This window comes from Lithobates pipiens, unplaced genomic scaffold (assembly GCF_037356315.1).
Source record: "Lithobates pipiens isolate NorthernLeopardFrog02 unplaced genomic scaffold, aLitPip1_a1.2 Scaffold_13, whole genome shotgun sequence".
Taxonomy (NCBI): Eukaryota; Metazoa; Chordata; class Amphibia; order Anura; family Ranidae; genus Lithobates; species Lithobates pipiens.
The window spans coordinates 300,329,992-300,356,232 of record NW_027507718.1 but is presented as its reverse complement, the minus strand read 5'-3'; the positions used below and the strand labels follow the sequence as shown (position 1 = coordinate 300,356,232).

The window sequence follows — 26,241 nt, the reverse complement described above, 5'->3', positions numbered from 1 at the left end:
ATACTGTTGTCAAGGAGAAGTGTTTTGCGAAGCTAGGGAGTACAGCATTATTCCTTACTTAAAGTGGCTTTAATCCATAACAGACTGCATAGCAGTTTAATACCCCGATTAGGTCCCTCGATGAAGGGATGAGCAGACACTTCTGTTTATTGTACAGTGGCAAGAAAAAATATGTGAACCCATTGTAATGAACTGTTTTTTTCTGCAGTAATTTGCCATAACATTTGATCTGATTCTCATCTAAGTCACAACAATAGATAACCTTTGGAGAGTACAAAATCTGGTGCAGCTGTGCATGGTAGCAAATCGGCTTCTAACTTCAGATTTTTCAATTAAACTTTGACAAAAAAGGAAATCTGAAGCTGATTGGTTTCTATGCACAGCTGCATCAGATTTTGCACTGGTTTTAGTAAATCAACCCCAAAGTGCTTAAGCTGATAACGCACAAACAATTATTTATTTTCGTGTCTTTATTAAGCACACTCTTTAAACATTTACATTGTTAGAGGGAAAAAAAATAAGTGAACCCTTGGCACTGATAGCTGGTCAAACCTCCTTTGGCAGCAATGACTTCAAGAAAGCACTTTTGATAGCTCTGGATCAGACCAGCAACAATGTTCAGGAGGATTGACCATTGCTCTTTACAAAACTGCTTCAGAAAAGACACATTTGTAGGATGCCTGGTGTGAACAGCTCTCTTGAGGTCATTCAACAGCATCTCTATGGGGTTAAGGTCTGGGCTCTGACTGGGTGCATTTCCTTTTTCTGAAGCCAGTCTGTGGTGGATTTACTTCGATGCCTAGGATCATTGTCCTGCTGTATCACCCAACTTCTACTAAGCTTTAGCTGGCAGACGGCTACCCCGACATTATCCTGAAAGGATATTTTGGTTGAATTTAATACATTTTTCCCTTGATGGCAAGTGGTCCAGACCCTGAGATACTAAAGCAAGCCCAAATCATGATGTTTCCTATACGATACTTGACTGTTGGGATGATGTTTTGATTTTGGTAAGCTGTGCCTCTTTTGAGCCATATATAGTGCTGAGTATTCTTCCTGAACGATTCAACTTTTGTTTCATCGGTCCACAAAACGTGTTCCCAATAGTGTTGCAGTTTGCTGTGGTGCTCTTTGGCAAACTTCAGGTGCCCAGCAATTTTTCTTTTAGAGAACAACGGCTTCACCTGTGGGGTTCTGCTATGGACAACCTGCCTGTTCAAATACTTATTTATGGTAGACTCATGAACAGGGATGTTTGCCAGTTCCAGTGATGTCTTCAAGCCTTTAGCTAGTTACTTGTGAATTCTTCTTTACCTTACTCTTGGCTGGGCGCCCACTAGGAAGAGTAGCCACATTGCTTGGAGACCAGTAGCTATAGCAGTAGTGAGGCTCCCACCAACCAGCAGGATAGTAACACAAGAGGTCACCCTGGTGAATGACTCAAGCACACCCAAAGTGTGGGGTCTAAGCACTTACTGTATTCACCAGAAATCCTGATGGTGAAAGTTTTGCTCTGTGTTAGTACCAGGTCATAGGGATCACCCCACCAGGGGGTGGGCAAGCCAGGGGGGGGGGGCATAGAAGATAGGAATCAAGCAGAAGCGTAGTCAGTAAACAAGCCAAAGGTCAGTAACAAGTGGTTGCTGGTTGGGTTCAAGTGTAAGCGTAGACGAGGAACAAGCCAAAGATCGATAATGAATGGTTGCAGTTTGGGATCAAGCAGAAGCGTAGTCAAGGGACAATCTAGTTTTGCAGTTATGCAAAGGAGCAAGATATCGGCTGAAGTGCGCACAATAATCTGACAAACAGGAAGTGCAGAGGCATGACTTAAATAAAGAAGTTCATGGGAGAAGCAAAGAGTTAAACGTTCACCAGAAACAAGAGACAAGGCAAGATTGTCCAAGGGATCAGACAGGGAGCTGCCAGCATTTCAGTTGGCACAGGAAGAAGAGCTACAAACAGACCCCACAGAGGTTGCGGGTTCAGATCCAGACCATGACAGTACTAATCTGTCTCCATTTACAGATTTTGTCTGTCAACTGATGGATGCATAAACACTTTGAGATTGCTTAGTATCCCTGTTCAGCCTTATGCAGATCAACTACTCTTGATCATATGTCTTCAGAGAGCTTTATGTGAGGCATATAGAAAGAAAACTAATGCAGGCACCATATTAAATAGAGAAGTATGGCCAAAACTTTTATGACCATACTTCTCTTGTGGTTCACAGGAGTGCACTTACTTATGCTCTCCTGTAACCCAGAATCAGACTAGAGCACATTAATGCCTGCTGTCAGCTGATGTCACAGAGCTCCTCCAGACTCTGGAAGGATCCTAACAATAATGTCATCAGGAACCACCCAGATGCCCGACCAGCAGCTGGCTCAGTACACCACTGAGAGTCTGAGCAGTTGCTCCAGGCCTCTGATTGGCCGTGCCGAAATGACGTCACTCTCACGCATGCTTGCGGGGGTCACGGCCCCAGCACAGAGCACTGAAGGGATGGCACGGGTATGCCGTCCCTTCAGAGCGCATTCGCCGGTGTTGTCACTGGCTGCATGCAGTGTAAAAATCTACTAAACAGTGCAGGTTTAGGAGATATTCACTGTGCCTACAGGTAAGCCTTATTATAAGGTTACCTGTAGGTACAAGTAAAAAAAAAAGACTTTACTACTAAGATCACTTTAAGATCATTAAAGCTGGATACACACTATATACAATTTTCTGTAGATTTTTCCTTCAGATTTACCAAAACCATATAATATGAGGTCAAACCTTAGGAGTTTCAATTTGTATGCAATCAGGCAGGCCTACATGGTTTTGATAAATTTAAGACTCCACCCACAACTAGGTGTATGGGGGGAGACGATCGCGGTAAAAACGCACAAATAGAATTGTGGAACGACCATCGCCCAAAAGAAGTTCCTGTATTTCTTTTGGGTGACAGGCGTCCTACGATTTTGTTCACTGGTTTTTACCACTACTGTCGCCCAATTAATTGCAGGAAAATCATGCCACATTTGGGGTGCTATTGAAATCAAAGGGCAGTATCTCGGCACTTTTGCTCGCGATTTGGAACGCGGAGATGGGAACAGAGCCTAAAGGAAATCAGACCACAAAGGTTGTATAGTGTGTATGGGGGTCTAAGGCCGCGTACACACGCGGGGACTGTTCGCTCAACTTTGTCCGCTGAACAGTGTTTCGGCGGACAGTCCGCTCGTGTGTGGGCTTTCAGCGGACAGTTTCAGCGGACAGTCTGCTGAACAAAGTCCCCTCGTGTGTAGGCTTGTTCGTCAAACTAAGTTCCGCGCATGCTCAGAAAGGATTTACACGCCGAAGTTTGCATTGCAGTGTATAGGACGTCGTATTTTTCGTCCCGTCGTACGTGCCGTTCACGTCATCGCGCACGGTTTCAGCGGACTGTTCGTTCGTCGTGTGTGGGCAAGTCCGTCCATGCTAATTTTGAGCGGACTGTCCGCTGAAACTGTTTGACGGACAAAGTTGAGCGAACAGTCCCCGCGTGTGTACGTGGCCTAAGTGTAATTTCTGTCTGCTGCTTTGTTCCTCTGCTATCAGCATGAATCACTTCTGGTGATTTTTCCTGAAAAAATAAAAAAATGGAGGGATCGCCAGCTGATTGACAGCCTCAGCTCTGTTCATGTGTGCTGTGTGAAGAGGGGTGTGTCCCTTCCCTCCAATCAGCTATCGGAGCTCTCCCCACTGAGCACTGCAATGTAACGTCAGCTCTCCACCCCCTATTTTTCTGAACCCTCAGACAAGTTTTATAATTCAGCTCTTTGAATAGATGTAGAGAAGAGAAGACTGCAGATAGACAGACACAACTTATGTAACAGCGCTTCACAAACTGTTGGTGCTATATAAATCCTATATAATAATAAATAGGAGGGTTTGTTTCATTTTCTGTCACTTTACTGGATATATGTGAGGGTTTACAACCACTTTAAGTAAAAAAAAAAAATGTATTCCTCACATCTGTGTAATGCATGCACATTTTCCATTGGTTTTATCTATTTACAAAACATTCCTAGTACAGAAAAGCACCTGTTTTTCTAGATCGGGGTTTCTCAACCAGGGTTCCGTGGAACCCTTGGGTTCCTCTAGGGGTTCCTTGAGCAATGGTCAATTTCTGGCTCTCAGGTTAGTTCTCAAGGACACTTGATCTTTTTAGCTCTCTGTAAGGGGGTCATTTTTCCCAATAACCACAAGTGTGAGAAGCATTCTTCTCATTGACCATCACACTAATGTATGATGAGTTGTAGATTTTTTATTTTTAGCAGGGGTTCCCTAAGGCCGGAGAAATATTTCCAGGGTTCCTCTGTTGAAAAGGTTGAGAAAGGCTGTTCTAGATATTGAGTCTGCTTCTAATTTTCTGTTTGGGTTGACTACTTTTGCTGTGGTGAAATCCCAACCAGCATTGTCACCCCCTACTAATCTCCCGGTGGCTGTCTGTAAATAGTTTTACAACCCGGGTTATAATGGTATAGTGAGTAATGAAAATAAAATAGACTGAGATGTGCTCTCAAAGGAGAGTGAGGGTTTTGGCTTGTATTTGGACAATGAGTAGACCAACCATTTTAAACTTAATGCCTAGCAATATGGGGGACGGTCATGGTCTTTGTGTTACCGAAAAGCATAGACTTGTTCTTCCCACCTTTTTGTTTTGGGATGGAAGTAGGCAGTTTCCGATCCACAGTTCTACAGAAAGATGTGAGACCTCTTCAGTATAAGCCCTTGTACCCACGGTCGGACATTCCGACTACAAAATCCGTCGGATTTTTTCCGACGGATTTTGTCGGAAACTGGTGTTGCATACACACGGTCGGACAAAGTTGTCAGAAAAAAATCCAATTGTTCGGAACGTGATGACGTTCGTTCGTTACGACTGGACTATGTTCAGGCTAGTAGCCAATAGCTTTGTTCTCGTAATTTGATCTGAGCATGCATGGCACTTTGTCCGACCATTCGGATCATGTTGTCGGAAAATTTTATATCTAGCTCTCAAACTTTGTTGGCCAGACATTCCGCCGGAAAAATTCAGATGGAGCCCACACACGGTCGGATTATCCGACAACACGGTCTGATCGGACATTTTCCGTCGGAATGTCCGACCGTGTGTACAAGGGCTAACACCCAAGGTTCTCTGTTCTTTTGGGCAAGAGTGATTGAAACGTTCTCCAACAAACAAGGAGGGATGGTCACCTTGGTAAACTTGTTAATTTTTTATATCTAGTAACTTCAGTGACTGCCAATTTTAGAACCATATCTTAGGCAAAATATATTTTTAAATTAGACAAGTCATGGCAATTTCTCATCTTTCTTGTATATTTCAACAGGTGGCGGTTACCTCACAGAAAACAATGAGATTGCTTCCAGCATCTGGACGAAGAGCAACTCAAAAAGTTGGTATACCTGCTTCTAGATTTCAGCACCTTCATATGTAACTCTAAACTGCTTGTGCCCATTTTTAATCAATCCAATCTACTGTTGGCTAGGTGGTTGTTGGAGATCAAGATGGGGTTATAACGTGCTTTGGTATCAAGAAAAATGAAGCAGTGGTAAGACTATTTTCTCAAAGAATGTGCCGTATACAGTACACCTTTAATTTAGTAAAAATATATATTTTTTTTTTCCTCTATCATCCATTGAAGGACACAGGATTTTTAGACAACTGGCTTATACTGAGGACTAGACACTAGTAAATAAAAACTATAGGCCAGCCCTATGGGGTTTTACCCCTCCAATGACCAGCATAATTTAGTTTCTTTGTTAGTGCCTGTTATTTCTGCTAGTGTTATGTTTGTACCTCATGGGGGTCTAGCACCTTATCAGTTCCTGTTATTGCTGCTTTGCATTTGCAGTCATGCCATTGCCTTCCTGGCATGCAGTAACTCTATGGAAGGTGAGAAGGCAGTCTTGTTTGAGCATCTTGTTACCTCTTATCAAAACGTATGGCCTCCATACCCCTTTCTGTACCCTCTCAGCCCTTTTTTGTGCCTTTTATCTTAACTGTGGACATTTTCTTATTATAGTTGTTAGTTTTCCATTATAGAGAGATTTACGGCTCAACTTGGGCAGCTAGTAACTATCACTAATAGAGGTCACAAGCATCAGGCTGTGCCTTCTCCTGCTATATCTGAGGATTCAAGGGCTTCCTTAATTGCTACTGATGCATTGGTGGATGACCTTCTGTCCAGCTATGAAACACTGTGGTCTTTAGGCGAGGATCTCTGACGAGTGGACTTGCACACCTTTGCTGTCACTTCCAGTGAAGGATTTTGTGTTCTGTTTGATTTAATGTGATGCAAACAATACTGAAGCTAGCGGTAGAGCTGCACGATTCTGGCTAAAATGAGAATAACGATTTTTTTGTTTAGAAGATAGATCATGATTCTCGCGGCGTAACATCATCTTTCACATTAAAACAAAAAAATTGTGCTAACTTTTTTTTATTTAATGAAGTGTATTTTTTCCCCAAAAATTGCATTGGAAAGACTGCCGGGTAAATAAAGTGTGACATAAAATATTGCAGCAATTGCCATTTTATTCCCTAGGGTCTCTGCTAAAATTATATATATATATATATATATATATATATATATATATATATAATATAAAAAATATAGTGTGTATGTACACAAGGAGTTCTATCCCTTTGATCTAAGAAGTAAGCGTTAGTTACAATGTTTCAAGTTCTAAACTTGGCAGATTGCCCGGGATGCTTTCTTTTGACAGCTGAGTGAGCAGATAATCTCTCCACTTGTTTATATGAAAGAATCGCCTACTCTCAGCGGGAGAAATCGTCAAGGGGGGTGAATCGAGATTGCTTTTTTTTAACGATTAATCGGGCAGCTCTAGCTAGCGGGGTTCAACCTGTTGCTTCTTATAGCTCCATTTGAGAACTTATATAAACCATGCCAGTCTTACGGTTGCCCTCACCATCCCTTATTTCATGATTTTATCTATAAGCCCTGGAAACACCTCCTGCCCAGTTTTTATGTTTACCCTTTTTTATTTATTTTTTTTTTTTTATTGAAAGTTTTTCAACACATTAATAACATACAAACATACAAACAAACATAACCTCCCCCCCCGCCCTTCCCAACCATTCCCTCCCCCCGCCCGACAAAACTCCCTCCCGTGCAGCCCTCCATTCTCCTTCTGAAGCTCAGTCTGTGATCATCGACAGCATCACACAGATAAACACATAGTTTGTACCGTTACTGAGTATTTAACTACCCAAGATGGGGATGCAAGCCAACCCAAAGGGGTAGCCCCTCCCCATCCCGCCCCTCACCCGACACACAAGGAGTACACCACCCACCTAGCGATCAATTCACAGTGTCTGCGGCATCAAGCCAACACCTCCACACCCTCTCAAATTTGTTAGGACACCCTCTGCTGAGATAAGTGGCTTTATAGAACGGTAAAGCTTTATTAATTAAACCTTTCCAATAAGAAACTGTAGGAGGTTCAGGTTTCTTCCAACATAGCAGGATAGATTTGCGGGCATAAAACAATGCCAGAGAAATCAGAGTCCTCTGCGCCTTTCGAGGTGCCAACTCCTCCACCAATCCGAGCAAACATACCGCAACTGTGACTGGAATCGGCATCGAAAGGACAGATTGCATAACCTGTGTCACTCCCCTCCAGAACTCCTCAATCCGCGGGCACCGCCAAAACACATGGTCAAAATCAGCCCGGTCAGCTGTGCAACGCCAACATCCCCCCGTCCCCGTACCGTAAATTCTAGCCAGTCTGGCAGGGGTGTAGTATATGTGAAAAACAGTGCAGCGCTTAATATGTATAGATATAACACGTGACTGAATACAGTGAAGCAATAGATCAGGAAAAAACTTCAAAGATAATGTTTCCAAAAAGTAAAACATCAATAGTAAAAAATATAAATGTGCATATTGTGCAATAAACAAAGAAGCAATAAATTAAAATTGGTTATTAAACCAAAAAGATCAAAAAATGTCTTTTAAAAAAGGCAAATAGTTGTTTAAACTACAGCTTATTGCTATGAAGCACAAACTTATAATTAAGTGAAAAAAATAAACAACAAGATTGAAAAACAAATCAAAACAAGTCCCATGCCTTGGATGAGTGAAGTGATTTACAAGGCCCCATATATGTGAAGATAAAAGTTCATTAAGTGAAACGTAAGTGAATAAAACTTTAAAGTTGGTCCCAGGTATCACTGGTGTAGGTGCTTGACCACGTAAATTCTTTCGCTGTACAATTTAAGTAAGTAGTAAAGGCTTACCAGAGCAACCATTAGTGTGCGCAGATACGAACTCCCAAACGATTAGGATCGGACAAGATCGTTCCTCCGACACTCCTCGTATAAATGGATGATTCGAATCACCTTTGGGGGTAGGAAGGTGAAAACTGACCCACACCTTCGGATGTTCCTTGAACGTCGTCCGTTCCGGTCAGTTCGAAAATTTCAAGTTGGCGTATCACCAAATGGATGAAAAAGGTAAAAAAGGAAAAAAACGCCCAATCGTGTGATAAAGTCTAAAACACGTGAACTTTATTTTTCAACCAGATAGACGTTGAAAGCTACAAATGACTCGATCGAGTCGCATAAAATTGAACGAAGAAAAATGCTAGCAAAAATATAAAATCAAGCAGATAAAAATAGCACGAGATGTAGACGTAGGGGTGTAGTATACTCTATGTAGGATTTTAAACTGGATAAGTCTGTCTCTAGCCGATACTAGGGTCTGGAACGGGTATCCCCACATGTCGTCCCAATCCTCCCCTCCAAAGTCAGGTACCAAGGCACTCCAAACTTCTCTACATTGTTGGATAGGTTTCGGCCTGTCCGAGAACAACATTTTGTACACAACGGACAGAGGCTTTTTCAGGTCCTCCGTCCACAGCACAATTTCCAGAGGTGACACTCCCAACTGCAAAGTCCCAGGACCGAACTGAGAGAGAAAAGCGTGCCGCAACTGTAGGTACCGAAAAAAATACCAATTGGGAAGATCATGTTGCACCTTAAGCTGATCAAACGTCAAAAGCTGCCCCCCTCCCACCACATGCTTAAGCTGTTTAACACCTACCCTGGCCCATATCACCGGATCCGGTATGTCCCCAAAATGGGACAATTTAGGATTGAACCATAGAGGAGTGTCAGGAGACCAACTCCCTTCTGGCTGTTTCATTAAGGTCTGCGCTTTTCCCCAGGCCCGGATCGTTGCCCGCATAGAGGCCGTCAGCGCTCGTGAAGCCCCTGGACCTCTATACACCAAATGGGACAGGCTCTCATATGATTTTATGTTTACCCTTAACTAAAACCTATAATTACATGCCCATCTTCCCTGCACACAAGCTATGTCTTCAGCTCTCTGCTGGATGCTTTCACTACCAATTCATGGGCTTTCCCATCAGCTTCTCTTCTGCACATAATGTATTTACCAAGGTGCTAGCTTTGATTCTGGGTCTGCTATGTTTTGGGGGTCTGCTATGTTTTGAGGCATTCCAATGATGAGGTACCTGGATGACTTTCTGCTTTAGAAGCAACCCTTTCTGGCTTTGGCATACGTTTCAGTAAAGACCCGACCAGCTTGTTGGGGCTGGGTTTTTTGTTTACCTGTGTTGATTCCTCCTGTAGGCAGTGTTATATCCCAGTTGTCTACAAATTCTGTTTCCCTTAGTTGATTTTGTGATGAGTACAATGTTCCATATATATATATATATATATATATATATATATATATCTTTTTTCCCTAGCCTGTATTCAAGACTTTGCCAGGACACAAGATATCCAGATTAGAGCTTGGAGGTGCCCTTGGAACTGTACAAGAGAAGATATTTGTGTCATCCGGGTCTGAAGTTCGTGGTTTTACAAAAAGAGGGAAGCCGTTTCTGTCATTTGAAACCAATCTAACAGAAAGCATTAGAGCGATGTAAGTATTGTGGTCTTTTGTTCAATTGTGTTTATTTTTGCTTTTATAATGCTTCAATAGTGGCTTAAAATTGATTAAAATCTCAGGATCGTATTTATGTGTCTCCTTGTGTATGTCTTACTATACTCTCTTAGCTGTAGGAACAGCTCCTACAACCTGAAATCAAAGTGGAAAAATAAAAATTGCAAACAAGGTTGGCTTTTTATTGCAAAGGAGACGTGCAATGTCTTTTCTGCAATAAAATACACGCACCTGTCTGTTTGCAATACACTGTAGAATGTACACTGAGCTGCGCATTCACAGCTCCGTTTACACTCCAGCCATTGCCGAAGACCAGCACCCAGAGGAATTTAGGGAGAAAGTGTCGGTGAGGGACCTCATGGGCAACGGACCATTGAAGCAGAGGTTAGTATTACTGTCTTAGTTCCACTTTAAGTTAAAGAGGACCCAAACTAGCAAAGCAAAGGGCAAATAATATTGCATGTCTCTTCTGCAATAAACAGCCTGCCTGCTCGCAAAAAAAAAAAAAAGGCTTTAGTTCTGCTTTAACGGCCAATCTTGAGCAAAGTTGCAGTTGGAGTTGACACAACAGTACAGATAGCAGCAGGGAAGAGGAGGAGAGAGCCGGGAGGAGTTGCACTTTCTCTCTCTCCTCTCTACGCAGGCATTAATACAGGATCTCTCTCACATTCAAATGTACAGGTTTGATTACCACCCCTACCTTTACCCCACACTGCTCCTGTCCAGGAAGCAGCAATTGTGGGTGGGGGGAGGTAATCAAACCCTGAACATTTGGAGTGGAGAGGGGCGTGTTTAGAGGCAGGATTTGAGGTTGGAGATTTATGGGAGGCGGGGGGGATTGGGGGAGGGGAGTTATTTTGGGGGGGGGGGATTTGCAATCTACAGACTACATTTTAGGGCTTGTTTACACTAGGTGCAGTGCGATAACGCATGCGAAATTGCGTGTTTTTCCCATACCACACAAAAATGTGCTGCCCTTTGTAGAAGCACATGGGTGCCATTAATTCTTAATGACACTGACATGCTTCTAGCAAATTTGCGCACATTCATGCCTGTTAAATCTCGTGGTAGAGCAGCACCATGCGTTTTTGGTGCTGTGCAATTTTAAAAATCATGCCGACACCTTTTTACATCTTTCGCACACATGAGCAGCCTAATAAAAAATGCGATGTGCGGGAACGCAGAAAAAAGCGTGCAAGCTCAGACGCACCTCCTGGTGTGAACAAACCCTCTGCAGTTCTAAAGGGTGCCTTTGAATAAAAAAAAAGGTTGAAAAACACTGCTTTAACCAAACAAGAAAATGTGGCTTTTTTACATAGTGAATATCTACTGTGTTTAAATATCTTGTTTGGTATTTTGTGATATTTAAGGCAGATTGAAGAAATTTTTTATGATTTGCTGTTTATGCTGTCTTTTCTAGGCATATATCTGGTTCTGATCTTTTTTTGTGCGCAAGTTATATTTACAACCACTATTGTGATTGCAAAGACCAACATTACTATTTGTCTGGGGATAAAATTAGTGATGTCATTTGTCTACCAGTAGAAAAGTTGGAGCGAATCACCCCTATACTAGCGTGCCAGGACCGAGTGCTTCGTATTTTAGAGGTAACGTCTTTTCTTTTTATCATTTAGCTTCTCGTGCTCTTTCTCTTCCATTGCAACTCCTAGACTTGCATGTAATAACTAGGTGCCTTCAAACGGGAGAATGTTCACCTGATCTGGCTGGCTACCATCAGGAAAGGCTAAGAACATCTGTGTTTGAACTCCTGTCCTTGTCTCCTTTGAAGGGGATTTAGGCTGGCCATACATGGAGTGAATTTCTTTCCTGCAACCCCGGGTTCCCGTCGGGAGAAGACAGTGATTATTGCTAGCGGCTATAGCAGCTGCTAGCAATAATCGCAAGTAAAACCCAGCATGCTGGTTGTACCCAAGTTGATTAATCGACTTTGTACATTCAGTCTACCCATACACGGCTCAAATCTGAGCCGGTTCCTGCTGAACAGGCCAAGATTCAAACCACGTATGGCTGGCCTGAGTGTCCATTTTTGTCCCAGTGGTCTCTAAAGTTGGCCATACAGCAGGCTGAACAAAAGATATCTGATAGACTCTTTCATCCATGGTAACAGTATTGATGGATGAAACTCCTGCTGTGGGCTACTGTGTTCCAATAGCCAGGCTGTCAGAATACCTGAACAGTTCTGTTTAGCCAACAATTTTCCACCTGGTTCCTTATGGCCAATTCATGTTGAATCAGGCAAAACTTCAGCTGTGGCTGCCACTGTCTGGCACCGCTGGTTCCACAAAAGTTGACTGAACCATTGACTTTTTGTTGAGCCCAGGATACTGACAGCAGCACCCACAACCAAATGGCATTATGATTTGGCTGAAATTCTAACTGTGTATGGCAACCTTAAAGCAGGGGTCCTCTCATCCCTGCAAAAATTAAAAGCCAGCAGCTACACATACTGCAACTGCTGACTTTTAATAATAGGACACTTACCTGCCCCAGGGTCCAGTGATGTCAGCACCACAGCTTATGTTTGCATCAGCTGTCATGTGCTGCCGCCACCATTGGGGGTAAGGAAACCCGGCAGTGTAGCTTTCCTTCTGTGTTTCCAGAAAAGGACGGGTGGGTCACAGAAATTTTCATCAGCCAGTTCAGTTTGAGTTCTTGTAGTCTTCCTAATGTAAACTGCTGGAAGCTAGTTTCTGATTGGTTGCTATTTACTACTACAGTAAAACCTTGGTTTGAGAGTGTTTTGCAAAACACATTTTTTTAAATTAAATTTTGACTTGAACTGAGTATAAAAGAGAAGAGAGGCGCTTCTAAGTGTAGCAATACAGTTACATTCAATGAAGGTTCAACATTTTGCAACTAACATGGTTGGCGATTAAAAGAGGCACATCTAAGTATGCAAGCATTCATGGTAAAGCTGTCCACATAGACTTTCCTTCCTTCCACGCTGTGCTCTAAAGCCCCATACACACGATCAGAAATTCAGCCAGCAAAAGTCAGATTTGAGCTTTTGGTCAGAAATTCCGACCGTGTGTATGCACCATCGGACTTTTGCTGGCAGAATTCCAGCCAGCTTAGATGTGCCTCTTTTAATCATCAACCATGTGAGTTGCTAAATGTTGTACCTTCATTAAATGTAACCATATTGCTACACTTAGAGGCGCCTCTCTTCTCTTTTATACTGTGTAGCTCCTGCTGGATTTGGTTTCTAATCCCATTGTGGAGGCTTCCATTTGTGGATGGACATTTTATGGTTACATAACCTATCACATTGCTATAATCTTTTTTTATATGGACTATAAACTGAAGGCCTTATGAATAAATGGTTGTGGAACGAATCATTTGATTATTTCTTCCGGGGAAATTTGCTTTGATATCTGAGTGCTTTGGATTATAAGTATGTTCCTCCAACGAATTAAGCTCGCAATCCAAGGTTTTACTATATGTAATATTGGCCTATGCCATTGTGTCAGCCCAGGTTTTACACAGGATAGTCATGCAAGTTTTGGATCGGGCATTCTTTGTACTAATTCAACACAGTCAGGATTGAGAGAAAGAAAAAGTTAAATGTGGTAAAAGTGTAGCATACTCTTCTTTTATGAGTACTGCATTTTAAACGGGGAAAAGGTAGATTTGAACATTGTAATACCAGTTGAAAGATGTGACTCTTTCCTAAGGCTTGGTTCACACCAGTGCAACTTGTCATGCATCTTGACAGTTGGATTACAAATCGCACCCCATCCGTGGTAATGGAACCATTCAAATTGCGGTGACTCTGAAAAAGGTTCCTGCGCTATTTCTGTGCGGATTCAGTGCAACTTGCATTGACATCTGTTAAATGAAGTCACACAGATATCAGCAAGCTGCACATAAAATCGCAATGCTTTGAAGGTGCGGTGAAGTAGCTCGACTTCAAAACCGCACTGGTGTGAACCAGGGCTTAGTATTTGATCTCAAGAAAGAGATACTTAGTGGCAAATGTTAAAACCGAATTCAACCGCTCTGGGCAATGTCACTCTGTTACGTAATGTATGCAGGCTGGTCTGTATTGCTTTGCTGAGTTCCATGACTAAATAAGGAATAAAAAAAAGAATTCAGCAATGAACAGAGCCACATTTCTCATAAAGCATTGTGAATATAGGAGGCAGAAGCGAAGAAGCATTTTTTTCCTCGCATTAGGGAAAAGTACAATCACAGAGCGATCCTGTGCGATTCATGGTGTAAAGTAGCTCTGAATATCTGAAATATTTGTATGAGACAACATATCCTGTTTTTTTTTCTAGGGTTCTGATTTAACGTATGAAGTTGAAGTTCCTGGACCACCTTCTGTTTTAGCTTTAAACGGTGGGGATGGAGGTGAGCTTGCTTACAGCTTTAGGATGTTAAGGTGGTAATAAACCCAAAAGCAAACATTTATTATATTGCAACTTACCAATTCTTAGATATGATGGCTGCAATTCGTTTTTTTTTAGGCTCTCTTTCCCTTATTTTCACCTGGTGATCTAGCCAGTAAGTCTTTTTTGTTTGACAGAACAAGCTGTCCTGCAGATGTAACAGTTAGAGGGTTGAACCAATCCACTTAATACTGACAAGGGTGCTTACATTGATCAGCTTTTATTTATTTATTTATTTATGTAAAACCTTTATCCCAAAAAAGAAAAAAAATATATATTGCTTTAACTGGTATTATAGTATTAGCTGGAGTTTGGCTTAAATGTGTTATGCCCCATACACACTATCAGATTTTCTGCTGATTTTTTTTTCCTTCAGGTTTACCATACCATGTAGTGCAAGGGCCTGATTACATACAAATTGAAACTCCTAAGGTTTGACCTCATATTATATGGTTCTGGTAAATCCTGAAGGAAAAATGCAGCAGAAAAACTGATAGTGTGTATGGGGCTTTAGTGTACCTAAATCTGCTAGTGCATGAAAAGCAGAACTGAAGGCAGTTTATACTCGCCTTTCCTTCAAATGTCCTGTCCCTCACCGGAGCTGGCATCTCCTGTGTGCTGGTTTTCTGAAAAAAAAAAAAAAAAACTACTTGCTTGCAGCAAACGGCAGTTCTTTAGCTCCACTGAATACCACCCTTCCATCAGACTGACAATGCTGCTGTCCAGAGGTGTCTCTGTTGCTCCTACATTGAGTGTTGGCACCCTGATACAGGAAGAGTATTGAAATAGAAAGAGTTGGCGGGACACCACTTAAATGAAGATGCTCAAACTTTATACGCGGATGGCATAAGTGACACCGAATCTGCACTCGGTAACGCGTTTTACACTGAGACATATGTGAAACGCGTTAATGATTGCAGTTCTGATGTCACTTGTGCTGTCCCTGTGTGATACATGGAATAAAGTTTAAGCATCTTCATTTAAGTGGTGTGCAGCCAATTCTATATCTATGTTAGATAATGTGGTGATACAGGGCAAGCACCCATCATGGAGATTGCGGTCCCACTTGGAGCAATGTTACTTTTCCTCTGGACAGGAAGTGTGTTACTGGCCAGATCACCAGTTAAACAGAGGGGAAAAGCCTCAAAAAGGAAACTAATGCAGCTACTACATCTAATTGGTAAGCTGCTATATATTACATTTTTGGCTTGGGGTTTAATACAATAAAAAATCCCTATTAAACTATTTGTTAAAATCCTTACTCCAGCACTTTTTGTTTACAGCTTTACATGCTCCTGCTCTCTCAGTGCTGAGTTAACAGTGTACAATGCAGTCTCCAGCCATCCTCCTGGCTTGGAGAAGGAAGTGGGGAGGAGGGAGTAGTGGGGTATTGCCTCACTATTTGAGGCTACAGGGCTGTGTGTTTCTATTTATACACACAGAGTATTGAGATGCAGCTTCTAGTCCTTGAATATAAGGGTGGCTCCATACGAATGCTGCAAGAGAAAGGGGTCACTCTGAAACTGAAAACATGGGGGCAATAGTCATGTCACCAGCTTAAACAGGAACAAAGGCAAGAATTAAAAGATAAAGAAGCTGCATACTCAGTAAGTGATTAAGCTGCTGAAGGTGCTTTAATCCTTTCGCCAGGAAAGTATGTCATACAGTCGTACAGACCGGACAGCAGGGGGTTTACACACTGGCGTGTGTAAATCTGACAAACAGGATCCTGCCTGTCAGATGGAATATATTGGGCGTCTAAAAGACTCTGGATGTCCCATTAACCACTTCAGCCCCGGAAGGATTTACCCCCTTCCTGACTGGGCCATTTTTTTGTGATACGGCACTGCGTCCCTTTAACTGACAATTGCGCAGGTGTGCAACATTGTACCCAAACAAAATTAATGTCCTATTTTTCCACAAATAGAGCTTTCTTTTGGTGGTATTTGCGCACCTCTGTGCTTTTTTAGTTGTTTTTTTTACTATAAACAAAACAAAAAAGACCATTTTGAAAAAAAAAAACATTTTTTTTTATTTTCTGCTATAAAACACAATCAAAAAATTAAAAATTAGAATTTCGTCATCAATTTAGACCAATTTGTATTCTGCTACATATTTTTGGTAAAAAAAAAAAAAAAAACACACAGCCCAATAAGCGTATATTGGTTGGTTTGCACAAAAATTATAGGGGATAGATTTATGGCATCTTTTTTTATTTATTTTTTTTATTACTAGTAATGGCGGTGATCTGCGATTTTAGCAGTACTGTGACATTGCGGCGGACAGATCGCACACCTAACTGACATTTTTTTAAGCTTTTTTTTGGGAACCAGTGACATTATTACAGTGCTCAGTGCTAAAAATATGCACTGACAGGGAAGGGGTTAACATCAGGGGCGATCAAGAGGTTAAATGTGTTCCCACACATGGGATGAGCTGCCTGGAACAACACACAGATCTGTCTTCCTGCATAGCAAAAAGACAGGATCTGTGTGTCATCTCCTGTCCGCCGGACCCACTGATGGGCTCCTCCGCTGGCCAATGGGTGCACGTGCGCCCACAGATCGCTGTGTACGAGCCCGACGTACACCAATGGTGATTTGCTCAGCTGAGCCAACCAGCCGTAGTATAACTGCGGCGGCTGGTCGGCAAGTGTTTAGAGAACCTGTCACTTACGTGATGGAAAAATCCCTCCCAAATTTTTTTTTGAGGCCCCCTACACCCACATTTAGGCACATAGGAACGTAAATGCACGCATTGGAGGTGCCTACGCATGAAAACTTTGACTGTAATACACGTGTTACATATTGCTGCACATGCTGGAGTGAGAGCACCAGACTTCCTCCGTAACACTAAACGAATTAACTGTAGGGAGCTTTTAACGTGTGTCGCCTAGGGAATATATAGGGTACTGAAGTTTTTCACCATTTCACAGGCGCACACAAATTTAAGGTTTGACATGTTGGGTATTTATTTACTTGTGCAACCTCTTCTTTTAGATATTACCAAAAAATTGGGTAATTTATTAAGTTTGTGTGCCCTAAAATTAACTTTCGTGCATTTTTTAATAACATTTTGCACTTCCTAGACCTTTTCAGTAATATCGCGTGGCATAAAAAATTGGAACTACCATTATTTTATTCTCTAGGGTGTCTGCTTTCAGAAAATACAAAATGCTTGGGGTGTTTCTCATCTTCATGGCCAGGAGTGTCCGCTCTATTAGGGGCACAGGGGCGCCGGACTCATACGTCTTGTATGAGTTCTTTTTTTCTTTTTCAAGCCACATGATTACAGCCAGAGGCTCTAATTGGCTTGAACCCATACACTTGTTACCATAGCCAATTAATATTTGCCATTGTCTTTTGGCTTCTCCTCCCAGCCAATCCGGATAAGAGGCGGTTAATGTTGGCCCGGAGGAGAAGCCATGTAGGGGTGAGTGCCGGAGGGTCCATCACCATGGAGAGTTTGAGTGCGGGTTGACCGGGGAAGGATGTTTGCCGCTCCCTCCCCAAAAAAGTTTAACACCAGCATGCCATTGTTCAGGGTTAAAATGATTTTTCAGATGTCTGCAAACATATGCAAAAACCGGCTCTGGAGGCAAAAGGGTTAAAAACATGTGGGCCTAATATCACTTTAAAAGGAGTTCCACCCAAAAGTGAAAACTCCACTTATCTGCCTCCTCCTCCCCTCCCGTGCCACATTTGGCACCTTTCAGGGGAAGCAGGTACCTTTTTTTGACAGGTACCCGTTCCTACTTCTGAGAAATCTCGCCATGGCGAGATCACACGGAAGTTCAGCTCCCCTCCTCCTTCCCCCCCACCTCCAGGCAATTCAGAAAGCGCAGCACACTTTGCACATTCGCAGTAGGGAACCGGCTGTGAAGATGGTGGCAGGAGCACCTGAGTGCCAATGGAAATAGCTGGGGTGCCGACATTGCTGGATTCCATTCCAGTAATATCACGTTATATAAAAAGCATATAGACAGTGGCCTACAGCTGGGCATAAAAACTAAACAAATTTCCTAAGAATCACCTTTTTTTTTTTGTTGTGGATGGCCTTGTATGTTATGGTTAGCATTTTGAATTTTACACGGTGGGGTAGGGGAAGCCAGTGAAGGGATTGGCAGAGAGGAGCAGCAGTCATGGATCAGTCAGTGAGGTGTATTAGCCTAGCAGCAGAATTCATAATAGACTAATAGACTGAAGGGGAATAGCCTGTGTAAGGGTAGGCCATTAAGGAGAGAGTTGCAGTAGTCAATGTGGGAAATAATCAAGGAGTGAATAAGTTGCTTTGTGGTGTCATTAGTCAGGAAGGGTCAAATTCTGGAGATGTTGCGGAGCTTAAGGCGGCAGGATTTAGCCAGTGATTGGATATGGGGGCTGAAGGAGAGGTCAGAGTAAAGGATTACACCCAGGACCCTGGCATGTGTGGAGGGATCAATAGTTGTGCTGTTGATATTAATGGTGAAGTCATAGGGGAGGGCTGTGAAGGAGGAAATATAACAAGCTCAGTTTTAGAAAGATTGAGTTTGAGGAAGTGGTGTGACATCCATATCGATATGTCATTCAGTAAGTTTGAGATTCGTGAGGAGATTAAGGGGGTGAGTTGAGTGGAGAGATAGATCTGGGTGTCGTCGGCATAGAGGTGGTATTGGAAGCCATGGGAGGTTAGCTGGCCAATATAGAGAATAGGAGAGGCCCAAGGACGGAACCTTGGGGTTCCCCAACAGAAAGAGGAAAGGGAGTGTTATGTTATTTTATTTTTACAGCTGGCGATCAGCTTTTAGGTAAAAGTGACTGAGCGAATTCACAGCTGCTTGGTCAATGTTACAGGGCTTGGAAGGGCTCCTCCCCTCCTGCCACCGTTCCACCATAGAGCCCGAGACTGCTGCACACGGTCAGGTTGGCTGCCCACAGAGGAAATAGAGGACCATCTGTTCCCCCATCTTCTCTGTTGCAAATGAAGACCGAAGCGGTGAGGATATTGTCAGTTCCAGCTTTAGGTGCTGTGTTTCCCTGGTTGGTTATAGCTCATTACAAACAAAAAAAAAATTGGCAAGCACATTTACCAGCTAGCCTACAAAAAAAATGACATTAGCCCAGTCAAAGACTGAGGGCTTAGTTGCACACGTTTGCAAATTCTTGTGAAAGCTGCAGTGCCTCGTCAAGGTTCTTCTCTGTACTGTGGTCCTAACTCTATAGCTTTCAGAGTGTCCCATGTTTGATCACCTATAGCAGTAGATAAATTAAGGCCAGTTTGTCTGGAGGGGGCCCACTCCTTAAAGGCACAGGGAACCTGGTCGGTTATAGGGAACATCTGGAAGTGTTCATTGTGCCTAAGCAGTACCCTAAAAAAAAATATATATTTTGTTTTGCATTCCACCTAAAAAATAGAAATACATTTTCTGGTATGTGGGTGTGCCTACAGCCTCATAGCTGTATATCTCAAGCGTGACACCAAAGGTATTGCTGCCTCTGCCTGCTAGTCTCAGGATATTTGGAATGAGACTTGGAGAGAATACTACTGTGCTGCTCACCATTCTTTTTGCTCAAGGCTCTGACATGAGAAAGCAAAACCCTGCCTTGACCAAGATGGCTGGCCTCCACACAGAGACAATGCAGAAAAAGGCATTTAAAGTCCATAATGGGGAAAGGTCAGCTGCAGGGAGACCACAGGCAACACTGATGACTAGTCCTTTGTATGATTCCTGCCTTTTTGTGCACAGCTTCCAAAGTTTGCTCTTTTAACCACTTGCCGACCATGAGCCGTCATTATATGGCGGCAGGTCGGCTCGTTCCCACGAATGGTCATGCTGGTACGTTGGCCCCCTTAAGAGCCATAGCAGGCATGCGTGCGCCTGCTGCAGGGCAGGGGATCCAATGCGCACAGCAGCGATGTCCGCTGGCCACATGCGATCACGGGCACGAGAGTCAGAATGGGGATTTGTATGTGTGTGTGGGACAGGGGAGGAGAAACAGATCTGCTGTTCCTAGTAATTAGGAACAGCAATCTGTCTCCTCCTCCAGTCAGTCACATCCCCCCACAGTTAGAAACACGCGAGGGAACATATTTAACCAGTTGATCGTCCCCTAGTGTTAACTCCCTTCCCGGCCAGTGACATTTAATCGGTGCATTTTTATAGCACTGATCGCCGTATAAGTGTCAGTGGTCCCAAAAAAGTGTCAAAAGTGCCCGATCTGACTGCCGCAATGTCACATTCCTGATTTTAAAAAATCGCAGATCATCGCCATTACTAGTAAAAAAAATTATAATAAAAATTCCATAAGTCTATCCCCTATTTTGTAGACACTATAACTTTTGCGCAAACCAATCAATATATACTTTACCAAAAATATATATAGAAGAAAACATATTGGCCTAAACTGATGAAGAAATGTTCTAGTTTTTTTTTGGGGATATTTATTATAGCAAAATTGTCGCTCAGTTTTTTTTTTTTTTTTGTTTATAGCGCAAAAAATTAAAACTGCAGAGGTGATCAAATACCACCAAAAGAAAGCTCTATTTGTGGGGAAAAAAGGACGTCAATTTTGTTTGTGTACAACGTCGCACGACTGCGCAATTGTCAGTTAAAACGACACAGTGCTGTATCACAAAAAAATGTCCTGGTCATTAAGGGGGAAAATCTCCCGGGGCTGAAGGGGTTAATGACAATGAGACAATTTTCATGGTTCAAAAGAGAAAAAAAAAAGTATTTCTAAGATTCCTTTTTTTATTTTGTAGCAGAAATAATAGAATTGATTCAGTAGTTTTCAGTATCTACGGTTTTGCAATTTGGTTTTCATTCAGATGGATAAAATAAAACACGTGCATAGTAACTTTGTTGACTATCAACTATATTTCTTCCGTTTATATCTAGGTGAGAGCGGAGAGGAGCTTTTGTATGGAACATCAGATGGCAAGATTGGCTTAATTCAAATTGCAAAAGATTCTCCTGTGCCCAAATGGGAAATATTCAATGAGAAGAAGAGAGGAGGTTTGATTCAAAAATCTGTAAAATAATTTGATTAATATGCCTCCTGTCTTATCTATAGAGATACAATGTAAACTAAGATTGTACAGGACACACAATGTGTGTGTGTTTTTTTTTTTTTTTTTTTTTTTTCGTGGGGGAAACTCAAGAAGTTATTTCACTCCTTTCTTTATAGTTCCATTATTTTACTATGTGGTGAATAAAACTGGGTTGGAGGGTGTTCAATAATAATATAGGCTAAACACTCCCTTTCCAGTATTTTCATAAAACGTACACTTTTAGTTGGGTAAATGATGCTCTGAGTATCTTTCTGTTTGAGTAACATTTATTTTTGAGTAAGTGTGGCCTTTTAGTATCTATATTTTAGAAAACATTACTCTCATTCATTTCTTTTTTCTATTTGGGTAAGTGTGGCTCTCAGTAGCTTTCTGTTTGGGTAAGTGTGGCTCTCGGTAGCTTTCTGTTTGGGTAAGTGTGGCTCTCGGTAGCTTTCTGTTTGGGTAAGTGTGGATCTCGGTAGCTTTCTGTGTGGGCAAGTGTGGATCTCTGTAGCTTTCTGTGTGGGCAAGTGTGGCTCTCGGTAGCTTTCTATCTGGTTAGGTGTGGCTCTCGGTAGCTTTCTATTTGGTTAGGTGTGGCTCTCGGTAGCTTTCTCTTTGGGTAAGTGTGGATCTCGGTAGCTTTCTCTTTGGGTAAGTGTGGATCTCGGTAGCTTTCTGTGTGGGCAAGTGTGGATCTCGGTAGCTTTCTGTGTGGGCAAGTGTGGATCTCGGTAGCTTTCTGTGTGGGCAAGTGTGGATCTCGGTAGCTTTCTGTTTGGGTAAGTGCGGATCTCGGTAGCTTTCTGTTTGGGTAAGTGCGGATCTCGGTAGCTTTCTGTTTGGGTAAGTGTGGATCTCGGTAGCTTTCTGTGTGGGCAAGTGTGGATCTCGGTAGCTTTCTGTGTGGGCAAGTGTGGATCTCGGTAGCTTTCTGTGTGGGCAAGTGTGGATCTCGGTAGCTTTCTGTGTGGGCAAGTGTGGATCTCGGTAGCTTTCTGTGTGGGCAAGTGTGGATCTCGGTAGCTTTCTGTGTGGGCAAGTGTGGATCTCGGTAGCTTTCTGTGTGGGCAAGTGTGGATCTCGGTAGCTTTCTGTGTGGGCAAGTGTGGATCTCGGTAGCTTTCTGTGTGGGCAAGTGTGGATCTCGGTAGCTTTCTGTGTGGGCAAGTGTGGATCTCGGTAGCTTTCTGTGTGGGCAAGTGTGGATCTCGGTAGCTTTCTGTGTGGGCAAGTGTGGATCTCGGTAGCTTTCTGTGTGGGCAAGTGTGGATCTCGGTAGCTTTCTGTGTGGGCAAGTGTGGATCTCGGTAGCTTTCTGTGTGGGCAAGTGTGGATCTCGGTAGCTTTCTGTGTGGGCAAGTGTGGATCTCGGTAGCTTTCTGTGTGGGCAAGTGTGGATCTCGGTAGCTTTCTGTGTGGGCAAGTGTGGATCTCGGTAGCTTTCTGTGTGGGCAAGTGTGGATCTCGGTAGCTTTCTGTGTGGGCAAGTGTGGATCTCGGTAGCTTTCTGTGTGGGCAAGTGTGGATCTCGGTAGCTTTCTGTGTGGGCAAGTGTGGATCTCGGTAGCTTTCTGTGTGGGCAAGTGTGGATCTCGGTAGCTTTCTGTGTGGGCAAGTGTGGATCTCGGTAGCTTTCTGTGTGGGCAAGTGCGGATCTCGGTAGCTTTCTGTGTGGGCAAGTGCGGATCTCGGTAGCTTTCTGTTTGGGTAAGTGCGGATCTCGGTAGCTTTCTGTTTGGGTAAGTGCGGATCTCGGTAGCTTTCTGTTTGGGTAAGTGTGGATCTCGGTAGCTTTCTATCTGGTTAGGTGTGGCTCCCAGTAGCTTGCTGTTAGGATAAAGCTGGCAATAGATGCTTACTTAAACTGAAGAAAACTAACAGATTACTTCAGCCACAGAAAATGAAGTATATGGAGGAATATTTTCCCTCCTACCTTCCGGGAAATTGTATTCTGAAGGCGGGACCAGCTGCTGATCGATACGTTTTTTTTTTAGCATGTCCCTTCAAAAGAATTTATTGAAACAAACAACTTCTGTCGAGTGGGGGCAACTTCACATGGATCAAAATGTGGCCCCTTCCTGCGAACTGGCTGAATTTTGAAAATTGTATGGCCAGCTTTAGTGTGTCTCTCTGCAGTGTTCTGTTTGAGAAAGGGATGCTTTCTCTTTGGGAAAGCGTGACTCTCATAAGTTTTCTGTTTGGAGAAGTATGACTTTCAGTAGCATTTTATTTGGCTAAGCATAGCAGTCAGTAGCTTTTTGTTTAAGTAAACATGGTTTCCGGTGATTTTCTGTCTGGGTGAAGCCAGCCATAAATGGACCAGAATTCAGCCAGTTAAGCAGGGACCAGCTGAATTTTGATCCATGTATGGGCAAGGTCAATCCACAGAAGTCAATCCACCAATCAACTTCTGTATAATCACCCTATCGGATTTTCCACGCTTGATCAGCATTGCAGGCTATAACCTGCAATGCTGATCAGTGTATTCTGACAACAGGGAAGTCTCCCTACTTTCAGAATACAATAGTTCAGCGGGGAGGATTCCCCCATCCACATAAAGTGTGTGGATTGGAGGAGCAGGTAAATTTTTTATTTTTTTTTGGTTCAACTTGTCGGTTGAATGAAAAAAAACTGATCCATCCATGGGCTACCTAAGTGTGATTATCAGTAGTACTGGTGTGGAACTTTAATAAGATCCTATTCAGCTCAGAATTTATCATTGCTTAATCTTATCTTGTTTTGGTGTATATAAATAATATATTGAATCTTATACATACTGGCAGGTGTATTGTGCATTGAAAACTTTGACATCATGGGGGATGGAGTCAAGGACATGCTAATTGGTCGTGATGATGGGACAGTGGAAATTTATGGCTTGGACAGTGCAAATGAGCCTGTGCTTCACTTCGACCATGTAAGTCAGTCATTTTGGTTATAATCTGTTAAAATAACATATTTGTATCTTTTCCAATTGAACAAGTATTGTGTAAGCCTTGTGAATAGACGCGCTCCAGGCACTTGCATGAAAATATTTGGAGTTGCTGTCACTGTTCATATGAGGGGCATTTCTAGGATATGTTACCAATGGGCAGGGGCTAAATGGTCATAAAAGGAGTAAAGAAGAGAGGGCGCACCGGCCTTGTGCATTATCCTTTGATAAGTTTATTTAAAAAAATAATTAAAAACTACTCACAAGCATGTGAAAGAAACCTGCAATGTAAAAGCCTTCAAATGATGGCAATCGGTCTGATAACCACAGTCTCCAGATGATGGAGAGGACATAAGGACCACTGCTGGTTGACACGTTTCAAATGATTACCTTCTTCATCAGAGCCTCTGAGCATTTCCTTTTGCAGATTTCTTTTACATGTTTATGAGTAGTTTTTAATTTGTTTTTAAATAAACTTATCAAAAGATAATGCACAAGGCTTTTGCGCTCTCTCTTCTTTATTCCCTTTTTGATTGCTAGGATACACCCATCCTGGAGGGCAGCAAGGCCTGAGACATTATCCATCTTGAACTATAGATCACCTGATCAACACACATTGCGCAAGAATATTGGTTTACTGCTAAATGGTCATACATGGAGAGATACTGTAGTCCATATTTATGTTGTTAAGACACACTAAAATGATGATTTCCTGAGTGCTTGTATTCATAGATCTTTTCTGAAGTGTTCGAGAGACGTCAGAAACAGGCTTAAAAAATAAATCATTATATTATTTCAAATAAAGTGTATACATCCATTATTAAAGTGTCAATTAACATTGCATCAATAATCTATAGATTAGGAATATATAGAGAAGAATAAAAAGAAACCTCCAATTTAGAAAAATAACATCACATCATATAAACCATCCAGCCATGTAGAAATCAATGTTGTTCAACAGGGACGAGAGAGAGAGAGATCAATGGATTCCAAAATATTTTGAGAAACGGCAAATAGGGGGCTTTAAAGGTACCATAACACACAAGTTATACAATTTTTTTTTTATTATACTTTAACGTTAAAAATGCGTAAGTACAAATTTTAAAAACAAGCAAGGAATATCAAACACAAATTCTTATGTTGTTGACAAATGCTCTTTGCTCGACATGTTTCGCCAGTCGGCCTCTTCAGGAGCAGTAAAGCATTATATGTATTGTCACAACATTGATACTCAAAAATTGAATGAACAGCATTCAACAGGCTTATACACCAAGGGAAATTACCCCAGCCGGGTATTAGTAGGACGTAGGGGGAACAGATGGAGACCAAGAGGATCTTTTTATGAACTTAAAATCATCAAAATTTTATCATTTATATTAAATAAACTGCTGAAGAAACCAGGGAACAGATTTCATGGAGGAGGCCAAGGATCTTTCAGGAAACTAACTTGAAATGTTCAAATAATAGTGGCATATTATATGGGCAACAAGAAACCCAGAGACAGGGCAACCATCATCTTAGGATCAGTGATCGAGCCCCAGTGGAGTTTCCTCTGCTCCTGCAGACGCTATGAGCGGTATAGTAAAAATCTAAGACAGAGATCTGAAGAAAAGTGTGATTTCGAGTCTCTAAATGTTCATTATGATGATAGTTCTTTCATATCAATCAGCTGACGGTCTCTCCCATGTCGCCAATTTTCTCTTGGTGTCAGAAGTGATTTATACGAATAGCAGAGGAACAAGGCAGCAGACAGAACTGACACTCTGGATTGAGACAAGTACACACTATAGAGGGATATGCTTTGTTCATATTTTATGTTTTAGGTTTCCAGCCACTTTAAGATAAGCAAGTGATCAAATAGAAGCATTGTTTCAGTCTTGTGCACCGTCGCATGCATTTTTTAATTATT

At 42.3% G+C, this 26,241-nt stretch overlaps 1 protein-coding gene across 3 annotated transcripts in view; it reads left to right on the top strand.

Annotated features, from left to right (window-relative positions):
• The window catches only part of BBS7 (Bardet-Biedl syndrome 7), a 78,681-nt gene that overhangs the window by 9,086 nt on the left and 43,354 nt on the right, over positions 1-26,241 (top strand). For all 3 annotated transcript variants that reach the window (XM_077476839.1, XM_077476838.1, XM_077476840.1), the window contains exons 4-10: positions 5,355-5,420; positions 5,514-5,576; positions 9,763-9,938; positions 11,380-11,566; positions 14,261-14,333; positions 21,249-21,365; positions 24,187-24,317. In XM_077476839.1, coding sequence (XP_077332965.1) covers positions 5,355-5,420; positions 5,514-5,576; positions 9,763-9,938; positions 11,380-11,566; positions 14,261-14,333; positions 21,249-21,365; positions 24,187-24,317 — 813 coding nt within the window. The remainder of the gene's footprint in view (positions 1-5,354; positions 5,421-5,513; positions 5,577-9,762; positions 9,939-11,379; positions 11,567-14,260; positions 14,334-21,248; positions 21,366-24,186; positions 24,318-26,241) is intronic.